Source organism: Mastigoproctus giganteus, chromosome 4 (genome assembly GCF_048544385.1).
Source record: "Mastigoproctus giganteus isolate SK-2022 chromosome 4, ASM4854438v1, whole genome shotgun sequence".
Classification (NCBI taxonomy): Eukaryota; Metazoa; Arthropoda; class Arachnida; order Uropygi; family Thelyphonidae; genus Mastigoproctus; species Mastigoproctus giganteus.
The window spans coordinates 211504873-211526050 of NC_143578.1; the positions used below are offsets into that span (position 1 = coordinate 211504873).

Below are 21178 nucleotides of genomic sequence, written 5' to 3' on the forward strand. Positions count from 1 at the left end.
GATAATTTTCATTTAGAAATGAAACTTATAAACACTATTATATCATAATAAATACATTCATTTTACAGCATAATGTTATAACAACCAGGGGCGTTCCTAGGGTATGTAGTGCCTGGGTGCCAATCGCAATTTGGTGCCACCTTTAAAATTTTATTCATATGCATATGTAAGTTTCAGGTTTCAGGCACCACTTGAACGTTGGTGCATGGGTGCAGTGCACTCCTTGCACCCTCGGGACGGCCCACCCCTGATAACCTCTCCAAGATCCTGGTCATATACAAGGCTCTAGGAAAGTTATAACATCATAATGAATGGCATGATACTCTGAGAGCAGCCTCCCACTCAGATCACAATATCCCCACTGCAAAATATCATAATAAGTTAATACCTGTATTTATTTAATCCTGTTGTTACATGATCCATTCCAAAGGTCTGCTATCCTCTACCATTATTTCTGTTTAGTATTTTTTTTTTGTTGTTGTTGTTGTTGTTGTTGTTGTTATTGTCTTTTTTGAATATAAAATGCCTCCTTTTTCTTTTTGTGTAATCTATTCTTCCTCCCTACTAGCACCCCTTATTTTAAAATTGTTATTATAATATGGGTGTTTGCATTCCAGAACATGCTCAACTAATTCTGATATTTTTGGGTTGCCTTTTATTGTATATCATATGTTCTACTAAGTATTTAGAAGATGTTCTGTTTCTCCTATGTAAATGTTGTAGTCATCAGGGAAAATAATAAATTATGGACGCAAGTAGGAGAAAGAACAGAAGGACAAGTGAACAGAAATACAGGAGAAAACAGAGATTTAATAAGATACATAAAAAACTTCACTAACAGATATCTCCCAATTTGCAATGATACCAACAAGATAAATAAACTGACTAAAAAAATTGAATGGCAAATGCCTAAAAAAAACGGTACTCACCTTGTATAAATCTGCAATAAATTTATTGGTAAATGGTGACTGAATTTAGTTTAGAAGAAGCATTAAAAAGAACTAAGGCAGAGAATGGGGTAAAAATATTTTTAAACAGATTTTAAAATGAGCGCAAGGAAGTAGAGATCTCCAATCCTTGGTTGTCATAAAAAGGTTGAAGGACGCGAATGAAAGAATGAAATAAAAGAGAAGACCGGTGGTGCCAATAGTCGTTGCGAGAGACTTTCGTTAAATGAACCGTCATCAGTTGGCAAATGGAAGAGAAGTGATTGTTTGTTATTTGGTTTTTAGGAGCATTAGCAACTAAGGCCATATTGCTCCTGGATATGCGGTGGTCATTCCCTGACCTTTCCGCATCTTCCGTATTTGGTGGTGACGGGCTTGAACCCCGGTCTAATCAAGAAGCGTGTGCTACGCACTGCTGCTCCTTCCCACCTGGCTACGGAGACGCCTTAAGAAGAGAAGTGAGCGCGTGTTGTATTTAAAGTTGGTCTATACTCTCGTGATTCTCTTTTTGACATGTGGGAACTTTAGCTGTGAGAGGTTCCAAGCCGGTGAGAGGTTGAAGGGAAGTTTTGCGTTAATAATATTGAGGTCGGAATGGTGTCGGTACCATTCGATGGTGAGGGCTTCATATTGAAGAATTCTGTAGCTCGATCTAAGTTTAATAATAGTGATGGCAGAGTCAACAAGGGGGTTGTGGTTTTGGGCATGGGTTGTTAACTCAGTGCAGGATTGACTTGTCCTGAAACTGTTGAAGTGGTAGTATGCGCGGGTGTTGGAAGTTGTGGAGGAACCGAATTTGGTGGTAGTGCTGCCAATGTAACAGGTGTCGCAGTTTGGTTGGCATTTTATGAGATATATTATATTATTGAGATCATTGATGGGATACTTGTATGTTTCTTTATAAGAATTAAATAGGGAACCTAGTTTATTATAAGTAGAGAAAGTGAGGGAGATGTCGGTATCTCTGAATGTACGTCGGAATTGTGCTGCGAGTTCACTATGGTATGGGAGAACTATGAGAGTGTTTGTCTTGTTACTGTGTCTGATGGGGTTATTAATGTTGTTTGTAACGGTGGATATTGTGTGTTGGATGAGTTGAGGGGGATAGCTCCCGGCTATGAATTTATCAGTAAGATATTGAAGTTCATTGTGTAGATCGTTTTGTGAAGAGCTGAATTTGATAGATTCTCTATCAAATTCATTCTCTATTTTGAATAGATTCTCTATCTTTTATTTCATTCTTTCATTCGCGTCCTTCAACCTTTTTATGACAACCAAGGATTGGAGATCTCTACTTCTTTGTGCTCATTTTAAAATCTGTTTAAAAATATTTTTACCCCATTCTCTGCCTTAGTTCTTTTTAATGCTTCTTCTAAACTAAATTCAGCCACCATTTACCAATAAATTTATTGCAGATTTATACAAGGTGAGTACCGTTTTTTTAGGCATTTGCCATTCAATTTTTTTAGTCAGTTTTGTCACGGTATTATAAGACTACTATAATTTCACTATCGATAAATAAACTGTTATTATAATAAGCAGTTTCAGTAACAATGGAATATCCTCACAATTTAATGAAAAAACAGAATAAAAATAGTCACAAGAAAGAGAGAGAATCAAAGTACGCTGAAAAATGATTATTAAACAAAGAGAATTTGCAAAAATTATGAAAAAGAAGTTGTCTTCAAACCAATAAATAAAATTAGGAACTTATTAAAGGACCAGATGCCACAATTAAAACGATATAACATACAAAAACATGTGAATGCGAGAAAATTTACCCAGAAGTAACAGAAATGTAGATTAGAAACATGTATATAAGTAAATACAAAATATGTAATGAATGGCAATACAAATATATCAGAATTAACTGAGCATGGCCAAGGATGAAAATGCCCATAATAATAGCAAAAATTTCAAAATAATGAGGTAAGAGGGGGAAGAATAAATTATACAAAAAGAAAAATCAAAGAAGCATTTTATACTGGAAAAGAAAACAAGACAAAAAAAAACTACTAACTTTTATATAAATACTTGAAGGCAGTAACAAGCTATAGTGGGCTTGCATGGGCTCGTGAGAGCCCATTGTTATTTTTTTTTGAAAATTTGCGAGCCCATTGTCGAGACGATCATTTATTTTACAAATGAAATCCTGGATGCAATTATTGAGTATCCAGAGCCGAAACTACGGTGGGGCGAGTGAGGCCCCATTTCCAGCATTTTAATGGCACAATCGATCAGTTATGTATTTTAAAATTGCTTCATTTTTGATTTAATTACAGTCGGACCTCTGTTTAAACCAACTTCTTTATACCGAATTTTTTAAAATTTCTCTTCCTCATGGTACTTACATTTAAAATACAATAGTTTCCGTGGAATTAAAATAATTTCCATGTAACAACCAGATTAGGAGAGACAACTTTGTATGTATTGTTCTCACCTCTGGCCTTTAGGTAATTATAAAGCACGAATTAAGGGTAAAAGGGTTTACCATTTCACAATGTTAGTGGTGTCTGTAAAACCTATGCAGTCACATACCGAGAGGTCGCATTAATCAATATGCTTTCAATAGCCAGTTAAGAGGATTAAGAAAATTCCCATCATTTTCTTTCCCATAGTATCATATAGGAAATAAATTAATTGGTACTGGACCCTCCACAAAAAAAAAGGTCACTATTTACATACACTATTTATTCTTCTTCATGGTTACAGGTTCTTCAAGTTCTTCTGCCTGTTTCCGCTTTTTAGCATTGAAGAATCTATCCAGTGTTGATTGCTTTTCTCTCTTTTTAAGGAGGCTCCTGAAGTAGTGAAGCGCTATATCATTGTAGAGGTCTCCCACTCTGTTCACTTCAGCTGTGTTGGAGTGCCATTCCAACACCCTGTTGTGAAGCTTCTTCCAGTCCTGAAGAATCGCCTTAATAGTAGCTGAAGGCATTAGACCTTTGGTGATGTTTTCCTCTTTCTCCTCCTCTGAGGAAACATTTTTTTCCGTTTCCCCAACTTGATGTTTATGCAGCTCCTTCAGTTCTTCCGTGGTCAGCTGCACTTCATGCTCCTCTATTAACTCCTCCACATCTTCTTCCACTTCCAAGTCCAGGTCCTTAGCTGCTGCCACAATGTCCTTATGACTTCGGCTCCATTATCAGGTTCTTCTCTTTGAACATAGGATGGCCACAGGTTTCTCCAGGCAGAGTTCAGGTTACTGACTGACACTTCACGCCAAGCTTTTTCTATGAGTCTAATGGTGTGCACAATGTTAAATTCTTCCTTCCAAAATTTCCTCAATGTCATGAAGCAGGAAGCATGGCAAACTTCAAGGCACCTGGTGAAAAGTGCATTGGTGTAGAGCTTCTTGAAGTGTGCTATGACATTCTGGTTCATTGGCTGAATTAGAGGTGTACTGTTGGGAGGTAAGAAAACAATCTTCAGGAAGATTGACTCCAATTACAGGGCAACTTCTAAATCAAGTGGGTGGCCAGGTGCATTATCCATGGTGAGGAAAGCCTTCAGTGGCAAGTTCTTTTCCTCCTGGTATTTCTTCACTGTAGGTGCAAAGACTTGAAGCACCCAGTCCTTGAAAAGAAGCTTAGTAACCTAAGCTTTCGGGTTAGATTTCTCCAGTAGACTCCTAGTTTACCTTTGACAATTGAGTGTTTCTTAAATGCTCTTGGTGTTTCAGAATGATACACCAAGAGAGGCTTGATCTCAGCCTATCCTTCATAGGCTTGTGGCCTGGCAGAGCTTGTTCTTCCTTTGTGATGTAGGTTTTAATGGACATTTTTTTCCAGAAAAGCCCAGTTTCATCACAGTTGACAACCTGTTGTGGTAGATATCCTTCATCTTTCATGAGCTTCTGAAATTTCTTGGAAAATTTAGCAGTGGCTTCTTTATTAGCACTTGCTGCCTCCCCATGCCTGTGAATGCCAGGCCTCCCCTTAAACTTCTCAAACCACCCCCTGATTGCCTTAAATTTAAATTCTTCAAAGCTTGGCCCTGGAGTTTTTTCCTTCAGGTCAGCATAGATGTGCTTGGCTTTCAGACAGATGACTTCTTTGCTGATGGTATCTCCTGCCATTTGCCTTTGGTGGATCTACAGTAGCAGCAAGTTCTCAATTTCTTCAATGGTGGGGTTTCTTAGGGTACTTAATCTGGTCACTCCCTTTGCAACCTCAACATTCTTGATGGTCTCCTTGTTCTTCAAGATGGTTCCAATGGTGGATTTGTTGACTCCATATTCAATTGCCAAATCAACTACCCCAGTTCCTTTTTCATGCTTGGCAATGATGTCTTTCTTGGTTTCAATAGTGATTTTCTTGAGTGTTTTCTTGGGCTGACTTACACTGACACTTTTCTTAGGACCCATTTTTTGAATCTTTTCAAAATATTTTTTAAACTCTTTTCAAAAGAAATTTTCAAAAAACAAATTTGGAACTTTCCTGAAACAAAAGAAAGACATGGTGAATAAAACAGAATGTGTGTTGTGTTTGTATTAACCACTTCTCTGATTATCCCGAGTTATCTCAGGTTAGCATTTTAATGTCATAAATCATTATCCCGAGATATCTCGTGGTTGTGTACGAATTTGTGTTCTTTCAATAATTACCTGAGTGAAGCCGTCAGCACGTGGTAAAGTAGTGCATTCATCGCAATATGGCTCTTGTGGCCATTCGCCGGTGGGCACATTTCTTGGAATATTTTTATCTGAGACAAGCGTCACATGATGCCTGCTGATACTTTGCATATTGTTGTAGCCTGGTGTTCTTTCCTGAGCACTGTGCTGCATGAGGTTGTCTGTTTCGTTTTCAAGAATTAATTATGGATAAGAAATTTTGGATAATTAATAACGAAGAATTAATTATGGATAATGACTAAAGAATATTGCAGTTCTGATTGGGATAATAATTCTAGGAATATACAACACTGAATACTTCAATTTGTTCCATAATCAAGCACCATATTACATGGCATAAAAGCAATAAAAATCGTTATTTAAAAAATTAGTATTTTTTTGACACGAATATAGGGAAAAATAGTAAGGGAAGAGGTTAAAACCCAGGCCCACGAACCCGGGTTCGTGGTACGAAAAGTTCATCATATGGGGCGTTCGCCATACGAGGTCCCACTGTACTTAAGAGAATAAAAGTACATTTTTTATATATTTATTTTCTCATACAAAAAAATCATTTGCAATCAAAAGTCAAACAAAACATGTATTAAAATTTCAGAATATCTAATTTTTTTTTATATCTTCAATTATTAAATTTTATTATTCTCACTTTAAAAGTCAAAATACAATATATTACCTCTATGTTGGAATGTTCTGCGAGCTTTAAAGCTGTATTATAATACCCTGAGCGAAGGAAATGTTCCACTAACATACGGTCCAAGCGTTTCTTCTTCCATTGAATTACGGCATTGTCATTAGTGCTTGTATGTTCCTTTAAATGGTCCAATCTACGTTTGCATACTGATGCTGCTTCCAACTCTTCAATGACACTTTCTTCAGCCTATCAATACAAAAAATATGATACAAAATAGAAATGGCTGCTGTGATAAAATATTTGTATTCCAAAGAGAAGGAGAAAAAAAACTACCAGTGAAATATTTGTCAAAGAAGTGAAAAAAACTTGAAAAGAAATAGTTAGAGGAAAGGTTTCTAATCAGTTTGATAAGCTAGTTTATATTTTCAATTACCTTTATTTTGCTATTGCAATTTACTTATTTTATCCTTTTGCATATGACAGGCTATCAAAATTCTAATAGAAGTTCTAAGTAGAACTATACAGTGGAGCTCTGCTAATTTAAAATTCTTTTCATGAATTGTATCATCCTGAAATATCCAAATTAAGTTAAATCTTATATTGAATCATGCAGAGCATAATATGTAGGGCACATATTAAATTGAAACTGGCATTTCTCTGAACACTTGGGTGCGTTGCACAAGTGTTCCAAGAAATATTCCACCAAAAATTACTAACTACCTAAATTCTAATATTTTTATGATGTAACTCTAACATGGCCCATGTATTTGCTTGTTCCTAGCAGGTCTTTAAATGTCCCAACACCATGCTTTTCGGACTGCTCCATGTTCTAATAGAAGCAATGCGAGAATAACTTTCACCTCCGCCTGCAGCTACTCTATTAGTCTGTGTTATTACTCAGTTCTGTTCTGTGTTATTATTCTATTAGTCAGGTTAGCAGTTTTCCAACCCAATTAAAACTGCCTCAACAGCATCAGCAAATATTATTGCACCCTTCTATTTAAGTGAATCCCATCCCTGTAGAAACAGGTCTTTCCTGTTAATAAGCATAGACCATGTTGAGCAAAAATTCTACCCCGATGAGCCTTGCACAGTCTTTCCAGGGCTGAATTGAGGATGTCTTTGTGTTGTTTGATGCTGAAACATGGACTCAAACATTGGGCTGGGCAGCTGAGTGCTTGATGGGTCCCTCACTTTCAATCCTTTGAGGACATCAGTCCTATTCTTTAAACCTTCATATAATCCCATCAAAATGCTGAGTTTGTGCTTAACCTCCTTGTGATCTTTGCAATGAACACACACACACACAAGGGGCATCCCTTATGGCTGTATTAACATGCCTTGCTAGACATAGCTTTGTAAGAAAAGCCAACCAACACACACAACATAATACTGATTCACAGGAGAACTCCCTTTGGAAGTTCTACCCCAAAAGCATTCCTGCAACTTTGAGCCCTTACTTTGCTGCTCTAGTCGGAGGTATGATGTTCTAAATTTAATTTAATAACAACACATGAAACTAAGAGACCGAAAAGAATAATGGTACACTAATCCTACTTATTTAATGGCAGTACAAACTATGCACTTTTAGATTACGTTATGTACTATGTGATAAAATCATGTTATTAAAACATGCTTATTTTATTATAAATTAAAGTTTATAGGCCTCTTCTGATATTGATTATACTGCTGCAAAACTATGTAGAACACCTCAAAGTACTGCCTATATTAATACTATAACAATGGTGGCAGAATTTGAACATTCTTATCGATACAATGCAATGGCGGCAGAAGTCAAATGTGGTTTCTTAAGCAATTACAAAAGCCAAATAATGAACAAATTCACCAACTTAATTAGACAATCAAAAATAATAACCACACTATTAATTTTAAATCAAAAGTTATTAAAAAAGAAAATTTTTTAAGGAAAATTCCACTTAGTGGCTCCAGAAAAAGCTGCCCATCCAGACAGTCTCATCAGAAATATGAACTTAAACATTAAGACGTGTATTATATTAGGTATTGATTAGGTGTTCCATCAATCCACAATACCATATATGGTGTCTGGCCAATTTCTTGCCTATTCAAAAGTATTCTGAAGCTAGGAAAAAAAAAAAAAAGTAAGAAAATTTTCCACAGAGAAGAATGGCTAAGCTTCATTGACACTAGGGAATAACTACATGTAACATGATTCTTATTACATGATGCAAAACCACCACTCTGCTTAATGGGAGCTTGAAGTGGCAAAAACCATGTTTGTCTTCAGAGCAAAGCTCCAGAATTCCCCATCTCTTCTATCATACCATATGAGTCATTTTTGGAGTTATGATGAGCATCATGGCAAAATCTAATATTCCTTACATTTTGAGGCTACAGGTTTAAACGTTTTCTACAAGATGGTTGCCAGCATAGTGCAGAACCTATTGGTAATGCTCCAAATATTACTAATAGGTTTGGTGGCAATATTCAGCTAAAGTATAAACCCTGCTGTATCTACTCTGCCAATTGTGATTCAGAGGAAGCCCGAGTAGTATGTAGCTGGGCACAAAACCTATGCCATGGCTAGGTTGTGTAAAGGAGCTCAGTATATCTTGAAACATGTGTGTGACATATTTAAAAATTTCATTATTCTGCTCAACAATACATATTCCCATATCATCTACATCAGTGGAACATTACATCAAACAAATGAAAAACTTACCTGTGAAAATCTCCTCCTAAACCACCCAAAATTTTCAAATTCATTTCATAAATATACGTGGTCTCAGTTTTGTGGTCTCAATGATGTTTATTTTCACCTACAATCTGCTAACTACCACTTACCTTTTCTGACAGTATCTCAATTATCAGTCGTTTCAAGTGCCATTGATCAAGTTTCCTATTTGTTTGCTATATTTGTGCTTATGTCTGCTTCTGATATTCCTTGTCAGTCTAGTAAGTGACTCAGATCACAACTTTGTGATGGTCTTTTCTAGAAAGGAACCACTATCTCAAATAGTAACCTTCAGCTATAGTCTGGCAAAACAATAACGTGAAATGGGATGTTTGGTGCAATTTCTATTTCTCTTTTCCTTGGATAGAACTTTTAAAACTTCTAATGCTAATATTTCCTAAGGCTGTAAGTAAAACTGGCATCTGCAATCTGTAAGTAAAATTGGCATCTGTAATTCGACTCCACCCCCCCCCCCCACCTCTCTCTCTCTCAACATGTGCCTCAACCAGTCAATATCCTTTTCATTGTTAAAATACCAAATTAACAAAACTAACTTTCCCTCTTGCTCATTTACACCTTCTATTTTTGTTCTTTAGAACAACCTTCCTTCATGTGTATTTCCTGAAAAGTATAATCTAAAGGAATCCAAGTCCAATGTCAATGAGTGGCTCTTATCTTCTCAACCACTAACCTATCTATAGAGCCAAAGTACCATAGTTTGAAACACCTTTCATGTTTTGTGTCTATAAAATATATATATAAAATAAGTATTCTTTAAAGATTTTTTGGCATGTACATCTTCTTTCCCATATATTTAAGAATGGTTAAAGAAGCACTGGTTAAAGAAACACTGCAGGATCATCTAGACAAGACTTCAGTTATAGCTCGGACACAGCATGGTTTTGTTAAGGGGAAGTCTTGTCTGATCAATTTGAATGGATACTATGATGTAGTCACAAAGGAACTGGATGCAGGAAATAGCTTTGATATCATATATTTGGATCTTAGAAAGGCTTTTGATACTGTTGCACATAGAAGACTGCTGCACAAATTGGAGCAGTGTGGCATTGGAGGCAAATTGCTGCTATAAATAAAGGGATGGTTGAGTGGGAGAAGACAGAGTGGTAATCAATGGACACTGCTCTTTATGGACTAATATTATTAGTGGAGTCCCCCAGGGTTCAGTGTTGGGTCCATTATTGTTTTCTGTATTTGTTAAAGATATTGATGATGGTATATATCAATAATGTCCAAGGCTTAATGTCCAAGTTTGCAGACAATACGAAGGTTGGCAGGGTTGATAAGGCCACTAATGACAGTATGCTGCTGCAACAGGATCTAGAAAAGTTGAGCAGATGGGCTGAGAGGTGGCAAATGAAGTTTAACATTAACAAATGTAAAGTACTATATATGGGAAACAGCAACCCAAGAGCAGCGTATCAACTCTGTGGTACTACACTGACAGTGGTAGAGAATGAAAAGGACCTGGGGGTAATTGTGCAGACAGATATGGAGTTTTCTGAACAGTGCAGACGGTCTGCAAGAGTATAAGGCAATAGTCAGGCCACCTTGAGTACTGTATACAGGTCTGGAGGCCTCATTTTAAGAAGGATGTAGAGCTGTTGGAACAAGCAGAGAAGGGCAACAAGATTAGTGAATGGAACGAAGGGTTGCTCTTACGAAGAAAGGTTTAAGTTTTTCAGATTACAGTGTCTGGAGACTAGGCACCTGCGAGGTGATCTCATGCCTTGAATGGTTTGAGCATGCTCAATGCTGATGGGATTCTTCCTCTTGCTCAGAATAATCACCTGAGAGGGCATAAGTTCAAATTGAGGAAAGACAGTTGCAGGATAGATGTGCAGAAGTTTGCATTTAGCCAGCGGGTAGTTGATTGGTGGAACAGACTTCCACCTTTTGTTGTGGAAGTTGATAGCCTAAATAAATTTAAGGCTGAGCTGGACAGGTATTTGGAACAAACAGAGGGGTGAAATGGGAGCGGTTTTTTTTTTTTTTTTTTGGCTGATGCTGCATAAGCTTGCTTTCTTGCATCGTATGCCTCTACTAATGCTAATGTCCTGAAAATTATAACTTAAAGGAATTCAAGGTCAGTGTCAACAAGAGTCTCTTGTCTTCTCAACCTTCAATGCATATTTGGAAAGAAAATACCTCAGGTTCAAACACCTTTTGTGTTTTGTTTTGGTGTTCACAAAATTAAAAAAAAAAAAAAAGAATATATATTCGGTAAAGGTAAAGAAAGCCAACATGAGAACGACGAGAAGCATTAGATAACTTACACGGAAAATTTGTTTCCCGATACAGCACTCTAGCGCTGCTCGCCTGGTAAACAGACGGTAGGTGTTATCAGTCTGGAGCAAAGTTGAGAACGATATATTGATTGACAGGTAGGTAGGGCAAACGATGTGCTGATTGGTGCGCGAACACAACACACGATAACATCAGTTTAGTATTACTTTAGTAGCACTAAGAAGCATTAATGGTAACTTGCCCTAATGGATGCTTTCCATAATGGTGAAAAAAGGTCAGGTTACCTCCACTTGAATCCCATAGGAGCTTGAACCCCTCCCAAAATGGAGGGGGTAACCTAACCTTTTTTTTTCTTTAGAATCATGGGTGGACTAGCACAAATTGTTTAACAAAATATTAATATTTTATTACTGTACTTTTGTTTTTAAAGTCAGGTTACGAAATATAACGAAATATAAAGAAACCTTTTCCTTTTTTCGAAACCAAACCTAAATCAACAGTATAGTAAAAACACTCATGAACTCCAAAAATCTGCTTTTAATAATGAGATAAAAACACAATGAAGAACATAAAAATGAACAGAATGAAACTTTTATTAATTTAGTTTTCATAAAAATATCAACCAACATTCTATTTTCCTTACAAATTTCTTCCATCTTTAAAAGATTCATTGCTAATATTATCTGTTTACTGTTCATCACAAAACTATTATGCAACGTTCTTTACTCATAAATACACATTATAATGCCAACCAATGACTACACAGTAGCTTGTCGTCTGTTGCGCCCACCACCAATCATTTAATTGTTTGCCACGCCAACCTGTCAATCAATATATCCTTCTCGATTTCGGCTCCAGACCGATAACACCTACCGTCTGTTTACTGAGCGAGGAGTGCTAGAGTCCGGTGTCGGGAAACTAACTTTCCGCATAAGTTATCAGATGTTTCTTGTTGTTCTCATGTTGGCTTTCTTTACCTTAGCCATATATTCTATAAAACTTTTTTGGCATGCCCACTTTATTTCTCAGACTGAACAATAGAATTTAACACAAAATATAAATGAAGATATGGAAATTTGTTATTTTTTATAAGAAAAGCAGCAAACAAGATCAAAATAGAAATTTCATTTTACACAGAAATTTTGATTCTGACCTTGAATCATCTTTCAGAATTGGAATAAAGATTCAAAGTATGGAGCAAAAGGGTTATAAAATCATTACTAATTTTAAGATTCTACTGAAAGGAATTTTTAGTTTTTCTAGTGTGGCTTATTCTATCATTGTGCAAGTAAAATAAATTTGAACTGTAACCACCTGCATCAGAAAATATTCAAGTGATACTGCAAGGATACATTAAACAGAGGTCAGATATTCAAAAAGTAAATTGTATCATACACAAATTAAAGATTCAGATGGTTCATAATAGAACTGATTATATCAAAGCAGATATTCTTAGTATTTTATGAAATTACCTTTCTCTTTAAAAGATTAAGTTTTTCAACCATCCCACCAAGAAGTGCATTAAGCTCTCCTACAGTTGGTGATCGTTTTTGAAGGCCTTTCTCAAGGTCATTTGCTGCAGCCTGCACATGGGATACTTCTCTATCAATATTCTTCTGAGCTGCTCGGAATTTCTTGTTGAGGACTTCATAAGGGACCTTTGTAATAAATATATAAAATTTCTTACTTATATAAAAAATAACTGTAAGCTATATCACATGACTGTGGTTAAGAAGTAGGACAAAAGAAATATGGTTAATGAATTTGTGTAAAAAACCTAATCCAAAATTTTTAGGCCACAGGTACTTTCCTATATTCTTTTTTAGCTTTTATTTATGCCTGCTTTCAATTTTAGTTTTTATCTATTACTTTTCAGCCTTTATAAAGCAGTAGTTTTGCAGTTTTCATTCAAATAAAAGTTGCATATTTCACAAACAACAAGGAAACAACCTTCAAGGTAGTTCCTACTACATTTGTCACACCTCTAGTACTGCATTAATGCCTGAATTCTTCAAGAAAAAAAGTTTCGTGGCTGGTATTGAAGCTATTTGTGCCCCACCATCCTAATCTCTTCACCTGAGAAGTGACATCCTTTTAGTTCATGAAAGGTGATAAGTTTGGTGAATAAGGAGGATGGGAAAATACCTCAAGCTTCATCCCCCTGAACCAGGTTAACTGCAGAATAGACAGTGCAAGAATGAGTGTTATCATACTGCAGGCCATCTGAGGACAACAAACCCCTGCAAACATTTCTTTCAAATTGCCGGCTTTTAATTTTTTCAGAAGCACATCACAGTATGTCACTTATCACTCACTGATCCCAGAATACAGTGAATAGCATTTCCCAGCTGATACTCGAATACAGACTTTCTCTAGTGAGGTGAGCTTGAACTTGGTTGTACCTGGGATTCATCTCTGATCACTATGATCTAAGGTATGCTACCATTCAAGAAGCATGGAAAACACATAAGTTGTCATTCCTTCAATTCTGGTGTTAAATGCCAGAGTCCATGGAACACAATTTTTGAAAGTGCAACTTCTCCCTAATGATAACATATATGTTTAAATCCACACAGCTTGCTACCAGTACCATTGAAATTTCTTCAACAGTAATGAGTCAGTTTCCTTGTATGAGTTCTGGTAAATGATGTGTGCTTGCTCTGGTTAAGAAGAATCCCCAAACCATTCTCAAACTTAATAACCTACTCAAGCAATTAGCCATTATTTATCCAAATGAAAGATACAGAAACCACACTGAGAAAACATTCTCCGATATACTTTAGCTGATGGGATTCTTCCCCTTGCTCACAATAATTGCTTGAGAGGGCATAATTCAAATTGAGAAAAGACAGTTGTAGGATAGATGTGCTGAAGTTTGCCTTTAGCTAGCAGGTGGTTGATTGCTGGAACGAACTTCCATCTGTCGTTGTAGAAGTTGATAGCTTAAATGGATTCAAGGCACAATAGGCAAACATTTGGAGTGAGTGGATGGGTGAAATGAGAAAGTTTTTTTTTTTTTTTTGGCTGCTGCTATATAATCTTGCTTTCTTGCATCATGTGCCTTTACTAATGCTAATAATAATTCAGAAATTGGATTATAAATAGCATTTCCACCTTGATGCATGACTGAAAGGGCTCAGCCATTTTGAAATTGATCGTTTATAAATAATAGCAGCAGATGGTGTCATATGCGCACCAGGCGTTACACATATGACACCAAATAGACTTCAATCAATAAGAATACTATGGAAAAATTTTTTGAAAATGTTCTGTTTATCTCCACTTCTTAGTGTGTATGCTAATTCCAAATATGACCTTACTTTACACTTGGAGAATAGTAAACCCAAAAATAAATTATATACTTGGTGGGGTTGAATTAAAAACAGTGGAGGAAGAAAGGGATTTGGAAGTAATAATATGGGCAGATATAAAGTTTTCTAAGCAGTGTAAACAGGTAGCCAGAAAAGCCCATGGTGTTCTATCAATGATTTATCAAACATTATCCCATAGAGATCATCATCATCAGCCATTTTCAATCCACTGCAGGATGAAGGCCTCTCCAGCAACTTTCCAGTTCCTTCTGTTTTGAGCACTGGCCATCCATTTACTACCCAAAAACTCATGAATTTCATCTATCCATCTCCGCCTTTGTCTTCCAGGTTTTCTTCTAGCTCCTCTTAGGTACCATTCTGTTATTTTCTTAGTCCATCTGTCATCATGTCTTCGAGCTATGTGTCCTGCCAAGACCATTTTAGTTCTTTAGTTTTGATAAGAATGTCCTTTACTTGAGTTTGCTGCCTAATCCATGTGTTTCTCTTCTTATCTAACAGTCTGATTCCCAATATAATTCGTTCCATTCTTCGCTGTGTAGTTCTCAGCTTCTCTTCCATTCTTTTGGCGAGTGTCCAAGTTTCACTTCCATAAGTCATGGTGGTGAGTATACATCGATTCATTATTTTACGTTTCAGACAAATTGGGATATTGCTCTTCAGTATGTGACTATACTTCCTGAATGCTATCCATCCAAAATTTATTCTTCTCTTGACTTCCAGCCATTTATCATTATTACAGCTAATAACTTGTCCCAGATAAGTATATGACTCCACCTTTTTTTCAATGAAAAAAAGCCGTGAATTAGGGTTGAAATTGAAAGTGTCTGCAATTCTGCCCAGACACGATAGGAGGGAGTATATGATGAGAGCCCTGTCAATCAATTCGGCCCTGGAAAGATTGTGCAGGGCTCAAGGGGTAGAATTTTTTTCAGCCTGGTCTGTACTTGTTAACAGGAGAGACTGCTTCTACAGGGATGGGATACACTTAAATAGAAAGGGTGCAAGAATGTTTGCTGATGCTATCGAGGCAATGTTAGGTGGGTCGGAAAACTGCTAGATTGGGGGGATACAAGGACTAATAGATTAACAGTAGCCACTGGCAGAGGTGAAAGTGATTCTTGCACTGCTTCTATTGGAATGAGCCGCAGCCTGGAAAATAAGATGCAGGATATTTCAGAGACTGCTGGGAATCATTGGGGTACAAGTAAACACATGGGTTGTGTTAGGGTAGTTAAGAAAAAGAACAGGTGCATGTATACTTGTGTGTACACCAATGCTAGGAGTTTAGTAAATAAATTTGATGAATTTGAGGTATTGCTCAAAACATCAAAGGCAGATATTGTGGGGATTTCAGAGACGTGGTGTCACACAGATATAAGAAATGCAGAACTGGAATTTGGGGAGTACAATGTCTACAGAAAGGATAGACAGGATAGGAAGGGAGGAGGGGTTATGCTATTAGTTAAAAAACACATAAAATCCAAGGAAGTGAAGCCAGTCCACATCGCTGGACAGTGCAGTGTCGAGTCAGTTTGGTGTGACATAAGCATTGGGAGATCAAAATTGAGAGTAGGAGTGTGCTATAGGCCTAATGACTCTGATGAGTATAATAAGAAACTGTTCGGAGAAATAGAGTGGGCCAGTAAATCAGAGAGTCTTATAATGGGGGATTTTAATTTCCCAGATATTGACTGGAATTTGGGGGCTGGTCACTCACACAGTATCAAGGCTTTTGTGGATTTATTGGATGATTGTTTTCTACATCAGCATGTTCGGGAGGCAACTAGAGGGAGTAATACTCTTGATTTGATTATCAGTAGTGATTCTTCATGCATTAAGAATCTGCAGATAAATGAACCACTTGGTGGCAGTGATCACAGTGTGCTGAAGTGGGAGTTACTCAAAGAGGTAACTACCATTAGGGGTAAAGGGAAGGGGTATTGCTTTCGTAAAGGCGACTACAATGGACTGAGACAGTATTTAAATTCTATACAGTGGGATCAACTGATGATATTGCCAACAGCAAATTCAAAATGGGAAGCATTCAAAGAACTTATCGTGGAAGCTACTAGGCTTTACATACCAACTAAGAAATATTGTTCAAGGTTTAGGCCTAAATGGTTGTCAGATGAACTAATGAGGCATATGGCAGAGAAGAAAAATGCATGGGATACATACAAATTAACACGTGACACGGACGCCTATGATAGATACAAGTTGATCTGTAACCAAGTTACAAAGGAGGTTAGGCAGGCGAAGGCAGATTACGAGAGATCCTTGGCAAGGGATGCGAAGAAAAACAGCAAAGAGTTCTTTACTTATGTAAACTCTAGAAGGAAGGGGATGAATCAGATTGGTCCACTTGAGATCGATGGGTCAACTGTTGATGACCCTGCTCGGGTAGCTAACAAACTAAATGAATATTTTGCATCGACATTCACACATGAGGAGTTATTCAGCGAGGGGAATGCCAGAGGTGTATTCAATTCTAGCAGTAAGCTAGAGAATCTTGTAATAACTGAGAGCAAAGTGGAGGAGAAATTGTTGAAGATAAACACAAGAAAGGCACCTGGGGTGGATGGGATCTATCCAGTTATATTAAAGGAGGCAGCAAAGGAGGTAAGCAAACCCTTAGCCATAATTATGAGAGCTTCCTTGGACTCAGGGGAGGTACCCATTGACTGGAGATGTGCAAATGTGACCCCAATTCACAAAGGGGGATCAAAGGCTGACACAAGTAATTATAGACCTGTGAGTTTAACTTCTGTTCCCAGAAAATTAATGGAGGCACTGGTGAAAGAAGCACTGCAGGATCATCTAGACAAGACTTCAGTTATAGTTAGGACACAGCATGGTTTTGTTAAGGGGAAGTCTTGCCTGACCAATTTGATTGGATACTATGATGCAGTCACAAAAGAACTGGATGCAGGGAATAACTTTGATATTATATACTTGGATCTTAGAAAGGCTTTTGATACTGTTGCACATGGAAGACTGCTGCACAAATTGGAGCAGTGTGGCATTGGAGGCAAGTTGCTGCTATGGATAAAGGGGTGGTTGAGGGGGAGAAGACAGAGAGTGGTAATCAATGGACACTGCTCATCGTGGACTAATGTTATTAGTGGAGTCCCTCAGGGTTCAGTATTGGGGCCTTTATTGTTTTCTGTATTTATAAATGATATTGATGATGGTATATCAGGCTTAATGTCCAAGTTTGCAGACGATACGAAGGTTGGCAGGGTTGTCAAGGACACTACTGACACTATGCTGCTGCAACAGGATTTGGAAAGGTTGAGCAGATGGGCTTCGAGGTGGCAAATGAAGTTTAACATTGACAAATGTAAAGTACTACATATGGGAAACAGCAACCCCAGAGCAGCGTATCAACTCTGTGGTACTACACTGACAGTGGTAGAGAATGAAAGGGACCTGGTGGTGGTGGTGCAGGCAGATATGAAGTTCTCTGAGCAGTGCAGACGAGCTGCAAGAGTAGCTCATGGTGTATTGTCAATGATATATAGGAATTTTTCTAGCAGGGATAAGGAGGTGATTATTCCCTTGTATAAGGCAATGGTCAGGCCACACCTAGAGTACTGTATACAGGCCTGGAGGCCCCATTTCAGGAAGGATGTAGAGCTGCTGGAACGAGTACAGAGAAGGGCAACTAGATTGGTGAATGGGACAAAGGGGTTCTCTTACGAAGAAAGGCTTAAGTTTTGCAAATTACAGTGTCTGGAAACTAGGCACCAGCGGGGTGATCTGATAGAGGTGTACAAAGCCTTGAATGGTTTGAGCATGCTCAATGCTGATGGGATTCTTCCTCTAGCTCAGAAAAATCACCTGAGAGGGCATAAATTCAAATTGAGGAAAGACAGATGTAGGATAGATGTGCGGAAATTTGCCTTTAGCCAGCGGGTGGTTGGTGGGTGGAACAGACTTCCATCCCTTGTTGTGGAAGTTGATAGCCTAAATAAGTTTAAGGCTCAGCTGGACAGGTATTTCGAACGAACAGAGGGGTGAAGTGGAAGTGGTTATTTTTATTTATGTTACTTTTTTTTTTTTTTTTTTTGGCTGATGCTGCATAAGCTTGCTTTCTTGCATCAAATGCCTCTACTAATGCTAATGCTAATGCTAAATGCTAATTACTGCTCCTTCAATCATTATTTCCCTTTCCGTGGCATACTTGTTCATCATTACTTTTGTTTTAGCCATATTCATCTTTAGTCCAAAATCCTTACTGTGCATAACTGATTAAGATTTTCCTCTAATTCTTTGGGATCGTGGCTTATGACCACAATGTCATCTGCAAATCGTAAATGGTTTAGGTACTCTCCATTCACATTGACTCCTTTCTGCGACCAGTCTAATCTCCTGAAAGCTTCCTCAAGGGCAGCAGTAAACAGCTTCGGAGATATTGTGTCTCCTTGTCGAACTCCTTTCTCGATTTTAAATTTGCTACCGTCTTTGTCTAATCTAATAAAGGAGGTAGCACTCTCATATATTTTCTTCAAAATCATAATATATGGGGTAGCTATGCCTTGTCTTTCCTGTGCCCAAAACATTGCCGTATGCTATATGGAGTCAAATGCATTTTCATAATCCACAAATGCCAGGCATAATGGTGTTTTATATTCATTTGCTTTCTCCATTAGCTGTGATATTACGTGAAGGTGATCCACAGTTGAGAATCCTGTCCTAAAGCCAGCTTGCTCTTTCGGTTGTTGTTTGTTGTTTGGTTTTTAGGAGCATTAGCAACTAAGGCCATATTGCTCCGGGATATGCGGTGGTCATTCCCTGACCTTTCCACATCCTCTGTATTTGGTGGTGACGAGCTCGAACCTCGGTCTAATCAAGAAGCGTGTGCTACGCACTGCTGCTCCTTCCCACCTCGCTACGGAGGGGCCTGCTCTTTCGGCTGATTCTCATCAAGTATTCTTTCTAATCTGTTAGTAATGACCCTTGTGAACAACTTGTAGATGTGGGATAACAAGCTAATTGGTCTATAATTTCCAATTTCTGATTTATCTCCTTTCTTATGCAGCAAAACTAGGATTGCATTTTTCCATTGCTTAGGCATCACACCTTTTCTAATGCACTTTGTGAAGAGCCTTGCCAGTTTTTGTGTTATGTCTCTTCCTCCCAATTTTAACAACTCTACAATAACTTCATCTTCCCCCGGGGCTTTCCGATTCTTCAATTTCTTCAATGCATGTTCTACCTCATCAGGAAGAATATAGGGATGTCTTATGTGTTGCTACTTTGCAATCCATCTTCCCCACTGCTGGTATCATTCCCTCGCTCCATGTATAATTCTCTATAGTAGTCTTCTGCTATTTGAATTATGCCTTCTCTGCTGTTTATAAGTACACCATCGCTATTCTTCAGTTTCAGTATCATTTGTCTTTCTGTATTACTGCTCATGGCTGATGATTATCCCATAGAGATAGGGAGGTCATAATCCCACTAAATAAGGCAATTATAAGACTACATTTGGAGTACTGCATCCAAGTATTAACATACGATGCAAGAAAGCAAGCTTATGCAGCATCAGCAAAAAAAAAAAAAAAAAAACCTCCCACTCCACCCCTCCATTCATTCCAAATGCCTGTCCAGCTCAGCCTTAAATTTATTTAGGCTATCAACTTCCACAACAAAAGATGGAACTCTGTTCCACTCAGTGGCGTTGCTACCATGTAGGCAGGCAAGGCAATTACCTCCAGGCCCGGGCCCTTTAGGGGCGTGAGGTATTTGGCTGTCTCCTCTTTTTGCAATTTGCTTTAATTAAGTAGGGACCTGAACATGTTCTTTGCCTCCGGGCCCAAGAAAGGGTAGCTATGTTACTGGTTCCACAAATCAACTACCTGTTGGCTAAATGCAAATTTCCACACATTTATTCTACAACTGTCTTTCCTCAATTTGAATCTGTGCTCCCACATGTTTTTAATCTGAGCAAGAGGAAGAATCCCATCAGCATTCAGCTTGCTCAACCCATTCAAGGCCTTATACACCTCAATCAGATCACCTCGCAGGTGCCTACTCTCCAGGTGCTACAATTTGCAGAATTTAAGCCTTTCTTGGTAAGAGCACGCGCTTTGTTCCCCTCACCATTCTTGTTGCCCTACTTTGCACTCATTCTAGCAACTCTACAGCTTTCCTAAAATGAGGCCTCCAGACCCGTACACAGTACTCTGCGTGTGGCCTGATCATTGCCTTGTATAATGGGATAATTACCTTCTTGTCCCTGCTAGCAAAATTCCTATATATCATTGACAAGACTCCATGATCTGCACTGGCAGCCCCTCTGCACTGCTCAGCAAACTTCATATTTGACTTCACAATTACCCCCAGGTCTTTTTCACTTTCCACTTCCTGAGTGTAGTACCACACAGTTGGAACGTGTCTCTTGGGTTATTGCTACCCATATGCAGTACTATGCATTTGTCTATGTTTCCCCAGGGGCTCACATCTGGTGAGTATGGGCTTGGCACACTCAGGGTCCTGAGCTGGATATCATCATTCTTCTCTTTCTTGGTGATTTCCTTCTACTTCTCTCTCTCTCTCTCTCTCTCTCAGGGTAACTCGGGAATTTTTTTTTGGCTAGTGCAGCATAAGCCTCAGGCTTCCTTGCACCGTGTAGCTATTAATAATAATAATAAT

General features: G+C 38.0%; 1 protein-coding gene across 4 annotated transcripts in view; it reads right to left on the reverse strand.

The window, feature by feature from the left end:
- Kaz (E3 ubiquitin-protein transferase Katazuke) overlaps positions 1–21178 on the reverse strand; it is a 157322-nt gene that overhangs the window by 45129 nt on the left and 91015 nt on the right. For all 4 annotated transcript variants that reach the window (XM_090371159.1, XM_090371160.1, XM_090371161.1 and 1 more), the window contains 2 exons: positions 12662–12847; positions 6254–6457 (listed from right to left, as the gene is read on the reverse strand). In XM_090371159.1, coding sequence (XP_090227285.1) covers positions 6254–6457; positions 12662–12847 — 390 coding nt within the window. The remainder of the gene's footprint in view (positions 1–6253; positions 6458–12661; positions 12848–21178) is intronic.